The 17,872-nt window shown below is 42.1% G+C and overlaps 2 protein-coding genes across 2 annotated transcripts in view; both read right to left on the bottom strand.

Moving 5' to 3' along the window:
* Positions 1-71: 71 nt before the first annotated feature.
* prune (prune exopolyphosphatase) lies at positions 72-11,452 on the bottom strand. Its single transcript, XM_076280256.1, has 8 exons — positions 11,276-11,452; positions 8,198-8,302; positions 6,596-6,798; positions 5,996-6,180; positions 5,170-5,328; positions 4,711-4,805; positions 3,790-3,948; positions 72-2,290 (listed from the first exon to the last, which is right to left on the bottom strand). The coding sequence occupies exons 1-8, from the start codon at positions 11,312-11,314 to the stop codon at positions 1,850-1,852; spliced, it is 1,386 nt and encodes a 461-aa protein (XP_076136371.1). The 5' UTR covers positions 11,315-11,452; the 3' UTR covers positions 72-1,849.
* A 607-nt stretch (positions 11,453-12,059) lies between these two features.
* myo1eb (myosin IEb) overlaps positions 12,060-17,872 on the bottom strand; it is a 19,239-nt gene continuing 13,426 nt past the window's right edge. The window contains exons 19-27 of the mRNA XM_076280255.1: positions 17,237-17,351; positions 16,771-16,940; positions 16,484-16,629; positions 16,222-16,368; positions 15,155-15,312; positions 14,854-14,928; positions 14,386-14,590; positions 13,979-14,154; positions 12,060-13,006 (exon numbers count right to left, since the gene is read on the bottom strand). Coding sequence (XP_076136370.1) covers positions 12,930-13,006; positions 13,979-14,154; positions 14,386-14,590; positions 14,854-14,928; positions 15,155-15,312; positions 16,222-16,368; positions 16,484-16,629; positions 16,771-16,940; positions 17,237-17,351 — 1,269 coding nt within the window. The 3' untranslated portion in view covers positions 12,060-12,929. The remainder of the gene's footprint in view (positions 13,007-13,978; positions 14,155-14,385; positions 14,591-14,853; positions 14,929-15,154; positions 15,313-16,221; positions 16,369-16,483; positions 16,630-16,770; positions 16,941-17,236; positions 17,352-17,872) is intronic.

Here is a 17,872-nt window from a genome sequence, read left to right as displayed (position 1 = left end):
GTTACATAGTCTACTTATAACCAAACATACAGTATTAATCAATACAAACATGAATGGAAAATTACAACAAAACGTGTTAAAAATCATTTAATACTTTGAAATTGCAATTGAATACATCTGGATGAACAGAACATTTAATTAATAACAATACATTTTGCCCACAATATTTGCCCACTTTTAAATGAGGCAAGAACAATTAAGTCTGACATGAAGTGGTATATCATTGCCATCTGATTGTCCAGTAAAACTATCAAGTAAGGTGTGTACAATTTATGGATAAATAGATAGCTATATTTTGGTCATAGATATGGTTGAACAACACTTGCCGCATGACACTTGACCAATTTTCAGTTAAAGAAACACTGTCCATCCAATACTGGCTGGTGAAGTAACTGAGAAATTAGCAGACACCATGAACAGTCACACGGGCCTGCTGCCCCCCCAAGGTGGTTATAAGTACATTTATATATAACAATGGAATCCTCAACTTGGCATTTGTACATGCTATAGAAATTATATAGATCACCTAATCAAAGTGATGTCACTTTTAAATATTACTCAAATTATGTTGTGATCAAAAATCAATTTAAAGCTCACCCTGTAAAACACTGATATATATATATATATATATATATATATATATTTTTTTTTTTTTTTCCAAGATCACCAAAACACATGGTCATGTTTCTTTTGGATAATGCATGTCTAATTTAACTCTGCAGCACACCTGCGATTTACATAGAACAGACAGGCAACTCTAGTAACACTGCCTGTGTTCAAACCAGTCACAGAGTAGTATCTTAACATAAGCTTCATTGCTCTGGTCTTAAAATGTTAAAGCCACACTCTTGTCCAAAATTACATGACAAGATGTGTACATAAAACCTAATGAACTCCAAAATAATAATCTTAATAAATGATATACTCTATATGATTACATTTTTGAGTAATACATGTTCTTTGTACCGCTTTTCATTAAAGGCAAGAAACCTTCAATAAGTTAGCTTTATAACATATCCACCATGAACACTCGTGCCCTCTATACTGAGGATCACATGATTGTACTTCAACATGTGTATGGCAAGCCCTTTGTGTCATTCTTCACACGCAGCCCACATACAGCTACACTGATAGGAACCTCCATATTATGTTTAAAACAAAACACACTTGGTTTCGCATCCTTCCAAAACGTTAATAAGGAGCATTCTAAATTATCACAAACTTCAGAAAGGATCCACATGGTTTAAAGCTTTGGGATCAAGGGCTGTAAAATCCACCACCAAACCGGTCGACTTCACTTTAATTTAAATGTACCTCCCCTAATGTACATTATGAACTGATCATAAATTCTAGCTTTGGATGTCAAAACATCAAGGCTTAATGAAAAAGATGAAAAAAGCTTAATTGGATTTCTAATTTCAGGAGGACACTTCGTAAGGTGGTTCATGTATCTGGAGATACAGACCACAAGGGCCACTCACCTAGTCAAAAATAATAATAAAGCAGATATCTCACACGCTGAGCAATTACGCTTGGCGTTGTCATTCTCAGTTGGATCACATCAACAGCAGCATGTCTGGTCCAAAGCAGTGAAACATTCCCAATTTATTAGCATCTCCAATTGACCTCTTTTTGACCTGCGTCGACAGCCAAGATGCTCTTCCACGTCGTCCCCTCTTCGTTGCTTCGTTGTTCATGCAGATCTTTACTACACACATGCAGTCAGTCAGGTTCAGGCCAAGATAAATCCCACAAGTTCCACAGCAAAACCATGCAGGTTTCACACAGGCTCCTGATCCGTGGGCCCCAGGTGCGAGGGAGGCAGAAGTTGGGCGTTTCATAGAGACCCTCAGAGCTCCTCTGCGCCCTTCTCGTCCTCGGGCTCGTCCCGGCTGGCCATCCTGCTGAACTTCTCCACAATGGCTTCCTCGCTGATCTTGGGCAGCCCGTCGTCCAGCGGGCAGCCCTCCACCAGGCTGTTCATGGGCGTTGGGGGCACGTTCGAGTCCTCCTCCATGCCCGAGTCCTCCGTGCACTGGTGGGAGTGGTACCGCCCCCCCTCTTCCATACCCGGGCAGCAGACACCCTCAAGGTCACCAAGGTCATCCAGGTTTCCGGAGGGGGCCGTTTTTTTCTCCCAAGACTTGAGGAAGTCCTTGACGATGGGCAAGACCTTCTTGCGAGAGGCCAGTGTGTTGCCCTGGATGTAGGCCTTCACGTCATGGTATGGGCTGCTCATTGGAGAAAGATCCAAGCTGGGGGTTTGAGCTTTTTGCAAAGCGTGGCTCATCTGTGGGATATACCACACACACACACACACTTAATATATTGACATTTTATGCTCCCTATATGCATTTAAAAAAAAATTCTATAAAACAAAAAACTGTTTAAATGCATTTTCTGGTTGGGGCAGTCGTGGCCTACTGGTTAGGGCTTCGGGCTTAAAACTGGAGGGTTGCCGGTTCGATCCCCGACCATTGGGAACAGCTGAAGTGCCCTTGAGCAAGGTACTTAACCCCTCACTGCTACCCGAGCAGCACTGTAGCAAGGCAGCTGCTTCACCTCACTGTGTGTTCACTGTGTGCTCTGTGTGTTTACTAATTCACGGATGGGATAAATGCAGAGACCAAATTCCTTGCACACGCAAGTATACTTGGCCTAGAAACCTGATTTACATTTACATTTATAAAAGAACCTGTAACCTGTCAGCTAAATTAATAACCATTAACAATCAAGCTAATGATCATTCTTTTGGCTTTTATAAGATGAATTATAGCTAAACTGAACATTATTTTTGTATATTGTTAGGGCAAATAGCATAAATGTTCTGTTATGCAGGTATTGTGCAAAAGGTAGGTACTACTCTTCCTCTCCTTCTCAAGTCAACAGGACCACATACTGACTTTCATTTCAGTGAAAAATAAAAGGAGTCAGACATCAGCCTGTCACTTTCTTGATCAAGAGAAAAGCATTTTTCTTTACAGTAAAATGTATGCTGACAAGTTCAGTCTTGTCATTGACACTTTGCTGCACAAGTCTGCAGTACTGACAATCCAACCTTTTACGGGTGACTACTAGGATGCAGTTGAGTGGATAATGGCAGATTTTTCCTCTCTGTGAACTATCCCCAGGAGAAGAGTCTAGCTCAAAAAGCAGAGGCTGGCTATTTTACAAAAAGTAGCCCACTCAACACATAGCCTAGGCTGCAGCGTATGTGTTCTTATAGCCTGCAGTCAAAGTTGGAAAGCTTCCATTAGTAGCCACAAAACATTGCCTCCTCCAACTCTGAAAATTCCAAGCTCAAACTTGGACATCCAGCTCCTAAAATACACCCATCCTTCAGACAGCATGAATGAGTACATTTAAGAAAACCTCTGCTATCTGTCTGAACCAGCTATTCCACGGTCCAGGGGACATTTCTTTAACCAACTAGGCCATAAGAATCACAAAACCACATTATGTTGCCTATGATTTGCTAGTCTAATATACATGTTGTTCTCCCCTATATGGTTGACCAGACCCCTGACATTGACCAAACGAAACATTATTTTGCCTGGATCCAGGCTACACTACATTACAAAACATAAAAAACCCATATAAAAGTTTTATTTTCTGATCAATACTGTTTTTTTTAAATATGAAACAAGAACGATTACCAAAGATCACAAAGTGCCATGAAGCTCTAGCTTCTGTGCTTTAGTATCATTGTTGTGATGAAAGGATACTGAGGGCAGCACACAAACAAGAGGGCATTTTCATATCAGATAGGAGTCAAACACAAAACATCACCTCCTCTCTGTACAGAGCGCTGGAGCTGTAGACCGCAAGCTGCCGAAACGGCTCGTTATTTTCACGAAATGAGATCGTCATGGCTACCAGCAGGTTGTATTTGTGCTTGTGACAGAACTCGCAGAGCTCTTGCTGCAGGCCACGTCTCTGTAGGAAAGCCTGTAGAGAGACACAGCGTTCAGCTTGGGAGATCTGAGGCAACTTGGGCTTTCTCCTTTAAAGCGAGATTGTGACAGAAGGGGAGAGTCATCATGAAAGTCCAACACTCCTGCCTAATCCCAATGGGGTGTGTGTGTGTGTGTGTGTGTGTGTGTGTGTTTGTGTGTGTGTACAAACACAATACCCAACCCTGTGGTTGAGCAGGGAGTGGCTGACTGGGTGCACGCATTGCAACATTCGAGCATTTGTAACTCATTACCGAGCAGGAATCCACATTACTGTTTGGGCTCGGTCCATAAGTTTATCATGCTGGTCCTGAACAAGCATGCTTTTGTCAAAGCAATTCCATCACGTTACGTATCAGGATCTCGGACATGAAAGCCTCCCACATTCAGGGAAAATTAGATCCATTTGAGAGAACTCAACTAACCATCTGCGCAAAGCACATTAACTTTATGTCCACTTCTGGGTAAACATTAAATAGCATGTAATCAGTCTAAGCATTATTGTATATCTTCAATGTCTATTGATATCATGCATGCATACTAGCGACAAAAATATACACCATGCCATTCTTACAACAGAGTCAGAATTGTATACAGTTTTGGGCAGATATTTAATGTGTCATGTCCACAATGTAGAACTAAATAGTTCACAAAACAATGAAATGTACAAATTCACTATTATGAAGTAATTAGTATACATTTACGAAGCTATTATATGTGTATTTAATATAAATTCACTAATACTTGTGAAACGTACCTCCAGCGTCATGTAAACAACACTAACAGCCAAGTTGAGGTCTCCACCAGAGGCAGCCTTCATGTCTTTCAACAGCATCTGTTCGGTGGTGAGGCCTGTGACCACATCAAACCGTCTCATGAAACTCTCTGCAATAAGTTGGCTCTCTCTCAAGTTCATCAACATCTTACCCACCAGACAGTGGGTACAATTATCAGAATACGGAGCACATGAGCTCACGACTTTGATATGGCCAGAAGGACTGTGCCGATAGACAGATAGGTTGTGCTACTTTGTTAACGTTGCTTTCTAAGTATGATCCTTACAAAAGGTCAATGTCCCACTACAGACAGAAAGAGGAGACATGCACACAAAGAGAAAGGCAGAGGATTGATAAACCAAAAGACAAACAGACAGATATGTGGAACAGGTCTGGGATTTAATCACTTGAAAAAGCCTGACTCACACCCGCCGACTCACCCGATACGTCAAACTTGGCATTCTGCAAGGACTGAAAGAGGGCGCCTCTCGGTGGCAGGTTAGGGAATCGAGACTCCAGGAGGACGGCATACTGGCTATCTTTAGGAGTGACCTTCCCAGCCTCAGGCGCCATGTTCACGCAGTCCAACACGATCGTGCCTGAGTTAGACCGCAGCAGGAATGTCCTTAACTTCATTTGCACATTAACACAACATTCTACTGTATCACAGCAACCTCGCTAAATAGAATCTCTGGCACAGATGATTTGCACATTCCACAGCAGCATTAACCAACATCAGGCTTCAAGATTAAACTTCACTACCAGTTTACACTCAATAAAGCTTAGTGGATACATATATGAAAGCTCAGTATTCAGGTGAGGCATAGGATAGAGCATGGCAAAGCATTTGACAAGAGCTTGGGCTCTCTGGCATCAGAAGCCTGAGCCACTGGGGAGCCCAAGACTATTTGTGTCTCTTACCATAATAATACTCATAATCACTTGACATACTGCAACATGACAAGATGTTACACCACATAACTTGAAGATAAAAGATAAAGTGATAAAGTGGCATTAGCCATTCAGATGGCGGTGGGCATTTTATTCATTACTGAATATTAAGACATAATCAAAACCACATGGGAGCTTCCCATGCTGGGAACCCATCAATCCACATAAAGCCGTCTGAATCAAAGCCAGGTTGTCTGGCATACAGAGATCAAGGCTTTGGAGTCGGGTAGTCCTCAGTTATTCATTGGCATGGGGCCACAGGGACATGCATTCCCGTCCGGTCTCCCATGGAGAGCCGGTTGCCATGGTAGTTACCATATAAGAGCTGTGCCACCTGTTGGTCAAGCAGGTCGGGGGCCTTCTGCAAGATCCGCTCCGTCACCAGCGTGGTGCAGGAGCCCACGGTCTCCACGGTGACCGGGCACACAGGCGACGGCTTCCTCTCGAGGAGGTGGTGGTCGATCACCTCCACCACAGCCTCCTCCAGGAAAGCATCTCCGCTGTATAGACACACACACACACACACACACACACGACAGAGAAAGCTGAGATGAGAGAAAGCACAAGGTCAAAAAGAAGACAAACGATCTGAGCAGCCATTAGTGTTTGGGGTGCAAATGCACTCCTTGTACCTCAGTCGTGTGAATTATTTAAAAGCCAAGACATCCATGGAGTTTGATGAGTACACAGTACTTTTAAAAGCTTTTACAGAGTACATCAAAACAGATAAATAAACCGTTGGCCAGACAAACAGACAAAGCAAAAGACAAACGAGGACATACACAAACAAGGAAAAGTGACATAGGGAGACAGACAAACAAACAGACAGACAGACAGACAGACAGACAGATAGACAGACAGATAGACAGACAGAGTGGATAGGTTAATCAACACAGAGCCACTGCAGCAGCAGACCTAGGGAGGACATTATGGTCCATCAGCGTTAGGGCCAGCTGTTTCGCCTGGTGCAGACCCTGGAGATTGATCTCATCACGGAACACCAGCAGGTCTTGTGCGAGGCTGGTCTCTTTCAGGAGGAACACGTTGTCCGTCCGCAACGGGAATTCCGCCCGCGGGATGTTGAGGACGGGCACCGCCACCTTTCCCGGCTCCAACGTCTGCCCAAAGGAAAAGAAAACAAAGACAGATGGGTGAGCAACTAATACCCCTCCCACGGTCCTACCTGAGGAGATAGCTCAGGATCTCCCTCTGTTCGTAAACTTCACAGAAACAAATACAGCCATTCAAAATATTGTATTCGATAGACAGACAGACAGACAGACAGACAGACAGACAGACAGACAGATAGATAGATAGAGGGACATTTTAGGCATACAGTAGCTTATAGAACCATAACACAACAAACACAGATACACACATATATCTCTCACATATATAAAAACCACTCACAGAAATTTAAAAATGTAAAATTGATTTGAATTGAAAAAAGTGATTAAAAAGGTCTGGTATGGACTGATCATGTGATGCATTGCCCATGATAATGTGCTATAGTAGAGTGTGTGCAATGGTTGTAGTGCAAAAGTGAACAGTGCAGGGATTGAACATGCAGTGCAATAACTTGGTTGTTATTAAATATTAACTATGACTATGAAAATACAAGAATGTAAACATAATAGAATTGCTTAACACATTATAATCTACTCACACTAAAACTAACTGACAAGTACAACATTCCTCTTATGTAAGTACATGTCAATGGCAATGTCATTACAAGACGTTCTCAAGGTTAAGAGTTGGCTTGAGGTTTGACAATGTGCAATACCACAAATTTCCATAAGGAGTCCATTGTCTTTCTACTAACTCAGTGGTTCTCAAACTGGGTTAGTAACTAACTCAAATAAATACAGCAATTACTAAGGAGACTAGGGCTACAACGATTAATCGATTACTTGGTTAGTTGTTGATTAATCGCCAACTATTTTGATAATCGGTTAATCGGTTTGTGTCATATTTTAAGGAAAATACATCAAAATTCTCTGATTGTAACTTCTTAAACTTGAATATTTTCAGCTTTACTTACTCCTCTATGACAGCAAACTAAATATCTTTGGTGTGGACAAAACAAGGCGCAATCTTGGGCTTTTGTTAAACACAATTCTTCTCAATTTTCTGGCATTTTATCAATCAAACAACAAATCGATTTCTGTATTTTCCGGACTATAAGTCACACTTTTTTTCATAGTTTGGCTGGTCCTGCGACTCAGGTGCAACATATATATATATTTATATATATGTTTTTTTGACTGGTGTGACTTATAGTCCGGAAAATACCGTAGTCAGATTAATCGACTATGAAAATAATTGTCAGTTGCTGCCCTAAAGGAGACTTAAAATAACCTTGTATCAAAAAAACATCCTTGAAATTCTTGCATTGATTACTGTTACAGCCCACAACCTATTTAGGTACCTAGCCCTCATTACAGATTGACTAAAACAGGTCAAACAATAAAATGCCATGGTGTAAACCAGCATCAACATGCTGGGAGTGAGACCTACCTTAGACAGGAAATAAGCAAACGTAAGGGCTGACACCATCGAGTCACAGTCGCAAGCCTCATTTCCCATGACTACGTGTAAGCCGGGACTGTCTCTGCTTAAACTCTGGAATATGGCACATACAAAAACAAAAACACAAACAAAACATCAACGCATGATATTACTAATCTCAGTATTTAGCAAATCATGTAGACAGATAGATTAAAAATACTAAAATAGGAGCACAGATTTTGGCAGCTTAGTCAAATTCCTTCTCACCCGAAAATGCCACACTGTATTAAGTGAGGATTTCGGAGAGGCATTTCATTGCAGAGGAAAGCTTGAAAAAAAAAAAAATCAATACACCAGACTGAAGAGATTCCGGGCACCAGGCAATCCGATAGGAATGTGAATCTGAGGGCACTATAATGGCCTGGTCATGCACTGTGCCAAAACTGTGGACTGGAAAAAAGCCATCCGGCGATGCCCACGGTGCAGTCTGACAGAATGATGCTGATGCCTGATGATGAGGCTCCCCTGGCCTCAGGGCAACATCCGGGCCTCGAGCCCTGGACCACTGTCCCTGTGGCCGAGTTCCAGGAGGGACTAGGCCTGCGTGGGACATACTACATTAAACCTAGACTAAGGGTTAGCTGTTTAGGCCACTGTACTACGAAGCAAGGTAATTGGCTAACCCGGGTAACTTTAGGAGTAACCGTTGATCTCTAAAAGAACTCTGCACTGAGCTGCTATTGTTTCTAAAGTGACGTGTTGTTTGGAGATAATCACCTGGTACGCCAGTAACCTTGCTACCTGTAGTAGTATGACTCTGGTCAAAGTTTCCCTAAACCACTACACTGTAGCCTGCATCCTCACAGGTCCTCCATGTTCTCACTCAAACATGTCTTAGCATGTCTAAAAAAAAAACTCTTTCTTTTTTCAAATAAAATGTGTGATGTAAACTTAAGCCCTTGAGCAAAAAAGAAAAAAAGAGAGAGAGAGAGAGACCGAGAAAAGAGATGGCCTTAAAAGCTGATTCAGAGTCAATGGGCCTCAGATGATAATTTCACTGGCGTTATGGATGTGACAAAAAATCCCTTTTCCGTGGAATTGCCCATAAATACTCAGCAGGGCAAAGGAGCAAGGTCAATCTAGTCATGGGTGCGACAACATGGGAGCACAAACCTAGCCTTGCCTCAGTGTGAAAATGGAAAGGAATGGGCATGTACAGATGTGATGTACACAGTTGGGGCAGCCATGGCCTACTGGTTAGCGCTTCGGACTTGTAACCGGAGGGTTGCCGGTTCGAACCCCGACCAGTAGGAACGGCTGAAGTGCCCTTGAGCAAGGCACCTAACTGCGCCGGGATTAGTGTGTGCTTCACCTCACTGTGTGTTCACTGTGTGCCGAGTGTGTTTCACTAATTTAATCACGGATTGGGATAAATGCAGAGACCAAATTTCCCTCACGGGATCAAGAGTATACTTATACTTATTTACAAAGCAGGTAACTGAGGGAACGTTGATGAATGAATGGCTGGTGGAATGGCACTGGTTGATGGGTCAGGCAGCATCTGCCTTCTATAAAGCAGCCCTGTCTGTGTGTTTAATTAGCATTTCAGCTGACTCCATTATATCAGTGTGGCACAGGATGCACAGGAGTGCATAATGATGTTCTCTGACTCACGGCACGCTTGCGTTGTTTTGTTTAGTTTCTCTTTTTTTTTTGGTCAGGAAACACAAGGGAGACAGGGAGACTTTCTCAACAGTGGAAAAAAAAGTTAAAGTCACAGCAACAGATGTAACACCACGTGTAAAAATAGAGCTGTGATCATCACACAACTACTCATGTGACAATTATCACATCAGACAAAAGTCAGGGGTGGCTATGCAAAAAAAATCCACTTCCTTTATCCCAGGAGTGCATGACTAAAAGACAAAACGTTTGTGAGTGTTTGTATGGGGGGGGGGGGGGGGGGTGCTGTGTAAGATGAAATGGAGCAGGAGAAAGTGAGTAAATATACTGAACCCATCCTGGTTGTTCCACAGAGGTTGCTGTGTTTGATTTGTCTTCTCTTTGCAGACACTCTGGGATGCTTCATTTGACCTGAAAGCTCAGTGTGTGTGTGTGTGTGTGTGTGTGTGTGTGTGTGTTTGTGTCCAGGCACAAGCCATTTCACTGGTCCCCTATGACTCTTCCCTGTGGTTCTGTGGATCATTTTAGCCAGCCATGTGAGGTAAATAAAGTGGGGAGGAGTTCTTATCTCCCTCACAACTTGTTGACAGCAGGTGGCATTGTTTGGGTTGAAAACATGCCTGCTATGGTCTCCAGGGGCTGATAGCTAGGAGACACGTCTCCTGCAATGAAAGCCTGACCATATGATGCTGCACAGTATGGATTATTTCCTCTGCAAACAGTACCATCCTAACACGTAAGGTTAAGTAAAACAGCCTGGAATAAATATGATCATGAGAATATGTTAAGTAAACAAAGAAAGCGAGCTGTTATAGGCTTATCCCGAAGCTCAAGAGCCCACGGCGCCTTAGGGTCAAATGGAAACCATGGCTTGTGAATGCATGCACTTTCAACTTGAACGCGAGCTTCACATCGCCGTAGATCCAATCTTTTTGTCAACAATTCGAAAACAGTATTCTAACAGGATGGCACGGGAAGGTTGGAAATAAATTAGACTGGGCGCAGACATACACGACAACACCTTATAAGCCATGTAAGATACAATCATTTTAAGAGGATATCTCTCTATTTTGAGGATGTCTAAAAAGTTCATTGTAACTTGGCATCAAACAACGCATTGCATGCGTAGCGATCACTTCACACTTTGCACTTGCAGTCAGAGAACAGGGTAAGAAAGAATGTTTTCTTTACAGAAGTTTTTACACGAATCCGGATGCCTCGGTGCATTTTGTTGTAAACCCTTATTTAAATTCAACAAGGTCTCTTCGTTTTAGCAGTGCATAACATTATGAACGTGAACATTATTGGCAAATACATTACGACGACCAATAAGAACAACTATATATAGAAAATGGATGAAGCAAGCCAACCATGCGCGACCCTCTGTACGGTCGGTGCCCTTACCTTAAGCGCATCGCGAGAGCTCCGTAGAAACGATTCCATTTTCACAGGGAGTCTCCAAGACGACAGTTGCCTTAAAATTCTAATAATGACCGTATTTGCATGTATCTCGCCGATGAAGAATAACTCCGTTACTGACACGTTGCCAATGGGAAACCACTGTGCACTGCTTGTAAACTGCTTTAGTAGTGCCATGCGTCGCCACAGGCTGACGTTCAACATGCAATGATGAAGTGTGGGTAGTGTAGTCTTCCAATATTATGAGGAACGTGAACGCGTGTCTTGTAGTTCTCAGTGGAGCCGCATGGGGGTTCTATTCTTGTACAGTAGGTCAAATAATCAGGGACAATTTTGTCAAACATTTTTACTGACCCTCTTTCAATCCTCTCTTGTTAAATACATGGCCAAATAGCCCGTCCTGTGTGCAGTGAACTTTACAACTAGTGTCAACAACCAAGTCAGTTTCGTATGTTACCATGCTTTAATACTATTTTTATGTACAAGCCTCAAATTATTCCTATTGCCAATTAGATTTTTTTAATTTGACCAATAGGTCTTTTATGCCTTAAACATGACATATGCACAAAGACATACATTATGCTAGAAATAAATTTAAATAAATATTTGTTCAAATAAGAAATTGAATTAAGAAATTAAATTCAGCATATGTATAGGCAAAATCATATGAGCTTAACTGCGTGCTTCCTTAAGAGAAGCATACAGTAGGCCTATATGTCTGCATTTTGTGTTGCAATATTCTATCGTAATTCTTAATAAATGCACACAATTCACAAGATAAAACATTTTTATTTAAACATTTCTAAGAGATCACAGACACATTTATATGTATATAAAACTGTTGCCTCATATGTTCAATGTAGTTTAAGAGGGGGACAAGACTGTAATGGCTCTCTCATGGACAGTATCATAAGGAGTGGACAAGGACTCTAACAAAGGCTTATAAACATTGTATTAAAAAAATGATGTGTTTGTTTAAATACTAGATCAGGGTATTAGTACAGGGTTGAGGAAGCAGCATGGAAAATAAGTGACCTGATCCGATTCTTCAACCAACACAATGCAGACTATGGCACTCTTTTGGTCCCTGGAAGGACATTGCCACCTTGACTACCAATGTTTGGCATTTTTATGAGTGAAATAAGAAATAAGATGCAACAACATACAGAACTGAGCGCTGCCTACTGCAGACATAGACTGGCTTTCAAGTTGTGCAGGAATTAGAATGTTAAAGTGGCGGCAATTTCATTGACAAAAGGCAAAACATTTGTTCATTTTTTCTTATACCATAAAAATATAAAAATGGACCATATCCTTAAAAATGAAATACATTTCTATGAAAACTCATTTAATAGCCGTTATACATTTTTCCAGAGTGCTCTGTTCAATAAAATAACTGGTAGATTTTAAGATGCTAACATGTTTGTGGGCTGTATGTCTGTATGTGTGCACAAATATATGCACGTGTATATATCAGTATAAAAATCTGTAATTAAAAATGCCTAGCGTGCTTTATATCAGTAAAACACCCGTTTCTGGCATCTTCATTGTTCAAGTTGCCTCTCTGAATATTCACGTCAGTTCCATGTCTCTTTTACAAAACAAACTGATTGGGTCCTCCTGGTATTTATTCCTTTGTTCAGATTTTTTCAACATAGTTGCCAGGAAACATTCCCTCTTTTCCTCTCAAGCGTCCGTACCACCAGCCAGATGGATCTAAAGCAAACAGCAGAATATCGTATTCACTTAGTGTAGAATGCCATGCCAAAGACTCACACCTACAGTATACAGACAGGCTTCTTGCCAGCAAGCTTCTCAGTTGTAATAATACAACTGGCGATATAAATGTGTAAATATAAAATTTCCTTCCTGAATAAATAATAACTACACACAACTCAGCATCACAGATGAAAGAGATTTATCTATATTCCTTGTACATGACTGGTTATTAGGGGTGTAAGAAAATATCGATAAAATAGAATATCACAATATTTTATTCGGCAATACTGTATCGATTTTCAAAAACATAATATTGATAAAGTTCTTATTAATAGTTTACATGCAAGCACTTTATTTTGTTATTGACATAATTAGAACTGTACTGTACAGTGTACTGAATTGTTTGTCTAAAGCAAACTTTTTTTTACTTACATCTTAAGTTTTTCTAAAGTTAGACTTAGAAAATCGTAATATATATCGAATTTTGCACAGTATTGAAATATATTGCAATATATTGAATCTTAAAGGCACACTATGCAGGTTTTTTTAGCTTAATTTACCTTCATTTACCAGCTTCAGAGCCATTGGAATGGTTATATGACTTTTTTCAGGTTGAATGGTGGCCGTCTCGCTTCCCCCTAGCGCCTGTGAGCGGAAAAACCACCCTTGCAACTGTGGGCCGGCGGGCCGACGGCCTCAGTGTCAGGAAGTATAACGAGTGTAACGAATTGCTTTACTGCATTCAAATACACATACACGCCAGGCACCGGCTAGAAAAAGGTAGCGATGGAGTCTCTCAGCCATTCGTCATGACAGAGCAAGCGAAAAATAAGCAAAAACCGAAAAAAAACAGTAAGGAAATTGCCAATACTGCATAGTTTACCTTTAACCCATGGATCGTGATATGTATCGTATCGCCAGATTCTTGCAATTACACAGCCCCAGTGTGTATAAACTGTGTGCTCATACCTGCAGTAAGAATGTCGATAACATCGTCAGCGTTGAAGCTGAGCTCATCCGTGTCCAGGGCACTGTAGGCCCACAGAGCTTTGCACTGAGGCCCTCGCGGCTTGGGCGCGGGTGCGGGCTTGGCACGGCCTGACCCCGGCACAGGCTTGTACTCCTTTGACCGTCTGCGATGGATTCTGAAGATAAAAAAAACAAGGGCGTCAGTGAATGTATGGGTGTAGGATAGATGGGTAGGGAGTGATGCCTGTGATGGTCTTCAAACGTCTAGCCGAGTTATATCATAATACATACATACAAACATACATACATACATACATACATCACATGAAAACAGAAGTCTCAAAGAAGGACAATTCATTCATTGTGACACAAAATTGCACCATAGCCTGTCACCACAGACAACTCACCCAGCCACCCCCTGGTCGGGTACATTCATGAAGCCCATGTCCGTGTTCCTAGGGCTGGGGTTGCGGGACTGCCGTTGCTGCCGCTGTTGCCCCTGGAGCCGGGGCAGGCTGGGCTGCTCCATGCTGGACTGTTGGCGGATCAGAGACGCCCTGGAGGGCTGGCGGCCCCTGCTTTGTCCCCCACGAGAATCATGACGCGGAGCGTCTGTGGACCCACATCAGAAACGCTTTTATAGCCACTTAAAATCAAACTTTAGCTCAACTACTCAGCCATTAGAGCACAAAATAACAGACATGGATTACTGCTTGAAGTTCCTACACACTTTGATCAACTTATAAATATAAAAATATATAAAAAGTAAAATATAAATTTAAATTATATTTCAGAAAGAATAAACACACTGGCTAGATACCCCCATTTCAGTAGAGACAGGTAAATATATTTCCCATTCCTGAATGGTAACTCACCACGGCCATGCCCTCTTGAGTTGGGCGCTTGGTTACCCATGTGTCTACTCTTCCTGTTGTCTCGCCGAGTCGGCCCTACAAGGAACAACTGGGTTGCTCAGATACGATTTTAACAATAACTGTAGATGAATGAAACTTGAATCCATACTGGTAACAGGCTAACAAATGCGCACAAAGTATATCGATTTATTTGGCTATAATTTAAATGTTGTTAACTTTGTTCATTTAAATGCAATCATTAGAAAACAAAACCACAACAATGTTATGCATGGACTAGAATACTTGACATGGTCAGACTCACTGGAGTTCTTGGGAAGACCAGGTCCAATGCTGACGATCAGCTGCTTTCCGCTGGGTTTCAGAAGCACCTCGTCTCCCTGGCCCAGCTGGAACTGGATTTGCTTGGAGCCGGCCGATGAGAATGGACCCCAGCCTCCCTTCTTCACCTTGAACTCCAGCCTGGAAGCCAAGGAGCAAAATGTACGACAACATGAGCTGAAACATCATTATTTTTCAAGACATGTTTACACTCCACTCACTGCAACTCATTTAGAAATGTAAATCAGGTTTATAGGCCAAGTATACTTGCGTATACAAGGAATTTGGTCTCTGCATTTCACAAATTGTATAACTTTATCAATACAACATAAAAGCTTAAAAGAACAAAAGACCCTGTGCACAACCTTTCTTGGTGCTGGTGATGCTGCAAGAGTTGATGGTGCCGCAAGAGTATCAAGCGATCAAAAAATGTGAAAAATCACTGCACACTGATCTTGCTGATTATTTATTGTGAACGACATGTTTCACTGTTGCTTCGTCAGGTTGAACATGAAAGCTGTTTTACCTATCATAAATCAATCAATATTCTATACTCTTGGATCCTCAAGCGACATTTAAGGGAAATCATGATATATGAACTGAACTCGAAACATTGTGTTTTTAAAGGGACACCAGGCAAGCATGATGCTTTTTCTCTACGAAACTCCCCCTCACTCGGTCTGAAGCTCTTTTCCTTTTCTTTGCATCTTCCGTCAAGGGTTTTCGCTGCTTCTTCGCCGGCTCTGCCATTATACACACGTTTGCAACTATCGCTAGCGTTTCGTTAGCCTGCCTCTGTGCTGTAAACTGATCCTGCTTCGGTCGGCGGCTACGATACACTGAACTTGCAAGCGGGATATTCTTCCTACAGGCAGTAGGGGCGGGTGAGAGAGTCTTCATTCACCCCGTAATGAGTCATTTAACCATATACCGACTTACGAAGATGAGTAATTAACACGAAAACGTTGCCAGGTGTCCCTTTAAATATGTCATGAACATAGTGAAAAAAGTACGATGCCAGAATTCAAGATGGCAAAAATGAGTACGTACAGGTTGTTAAACTTGACTGGGAGCTTCCTCTGGGTCTTCTCCTCATAGCGTTTAAACAGCAGGCTGAGAAATTCGGTCTTGAAGACACACTGCAGTACGCTGTCATAGTGCTCCTCATGCACGATGAAGAAATCATCCTGTAACGTACTAAGAGGACAATTCACACAGCGTGTAAGTAAGTATGCACATAACGTCATCATGCTATAGCAATGCAGTGTAGTTACTGACCAGCTAGATACATGAAAAATGCTGGCGGCCTTACCTGAGAGAGACTGACTGGATCTTCTCCAACTCAATCTGTCTCTTCAATACCTCCTGAATCTGTCCCTTATTTGGGCCTTGTTTCACCTTCTCACGACCAATCACGTAAAGGAATTTGGAGGTCAGAATGAGGTCACGCTTGACAGACTGTGAGTAGGGGGGGGGACAAATCCACACCGATCACCATTACATCACCCATACAAGCCACAAAACACAAAACACACTCATGGTAGTGATAAGAGTGGTGGAACGCATTGGTCCTCTGGTAGCAAGTGGCAGGTGACCTACCCTGAAGCGGCGGTCGTATTTCACCACGACATCAGCAAAGTCTATCCTCTCCCTGCGGCCCACAAACTGCCGGATCTCCGGGTGGTTGTCGGTGCCAATGTAGTCCCCGACAAAGTTGCGGTTCAGGCTGTTCTTTCTGCGTTCCTTCTTATTCAGCAGGATGTCGGATGCTGAAACACAAGACAGCGCTTGTCAAAACAAATCTATATCACTCATCCATATGGGTGTTCTCTACTAACATACACATGACAGGCAGTAACACAGAGAGAAATGAATGAACTGCATTCATTTGAGATAGTAACATATAGTAGCAGGGTGAAGGATTTTATTTACAGTGGAAAGCTTTCAAAAGGGAACCCATTCAAGTCAGGAGAGGGCTCTTTGCACAGATTCATTACATGATATAAGCTATAACATTTGGCTACAGATTGACTGAATACTCCATAGGTAATTTGAACCTTCTTACCTTCCTCTCGCATTTTGACGTATTTGCGTACAGCGATGTGTTTGCGCCAGGCTTTCTGGATGACTCGGGCATACCCGTTATACTTCCGCTCTCTCATCTCCTCCAGCAGGAACAGCTGCACACAAATCACACCAGTTAAGTGGTTATCAGAGTTTCACTATACACCAGGCACCTCCATGATAAGGAGTGTCAAGAGGGCATCGCTAATCCTGATAAATTACATGGCATTACATGGTATTACTTAACTATAAGTTTAAATATGTTGTATGTAATGGCACACATTACTAAGCCAAATAGAGATATTTGGTAACATTACTCTCTGTGTCGTCATTCATGTGTTTAGCAGAGCTCAAATTTGGTGTGATTTGGAGTCTGTTCTTTTACGACTGGATGGTGACTGGCTACACATGCTGTTGGGCCTTTTCTAATTGTAGCGCTGTGTTCCCTAAAGTTGCTTCAAACTCTGTATTGTGACCTTGAGGCGGGCACCACACTATGTAGCCTACTGATGCGATTTTCCCCCAAGCGTGATGTCTTTCATTAAGAATTGGCAGCAAATGGCTTGAAAACATTGATTAGATTTGTGTGCGACTGAAATAACGTAGTGTTTCCCAGGGCAGCAGGGCACAATAGCAA

The sequence above is a fragment of the Alosa pseudoharengus genome, unplaced genomic scaffold (genome assembly GCF_046254945.1).
Source record: "Alosa pseudoharengus isolate Yale_2024_CS ecotype anadromous, Long Island Sound unplaced genomic scaffold, YU_APseudo_1.1 YU_APseudo_1.1_scf_12, whole genome shotgun sequence".
Lineage (NCBI taxonomy): Eukaryota > Metazoa > Chordata > Actinopteri > Clupeiformes > Clupeidae > Alosa > Alosa pseudoharengus.
Note: the sequence above shows the minus strand (reverse complement) of the source record. Positions and strands in the feature narration are given on the sequence as shown.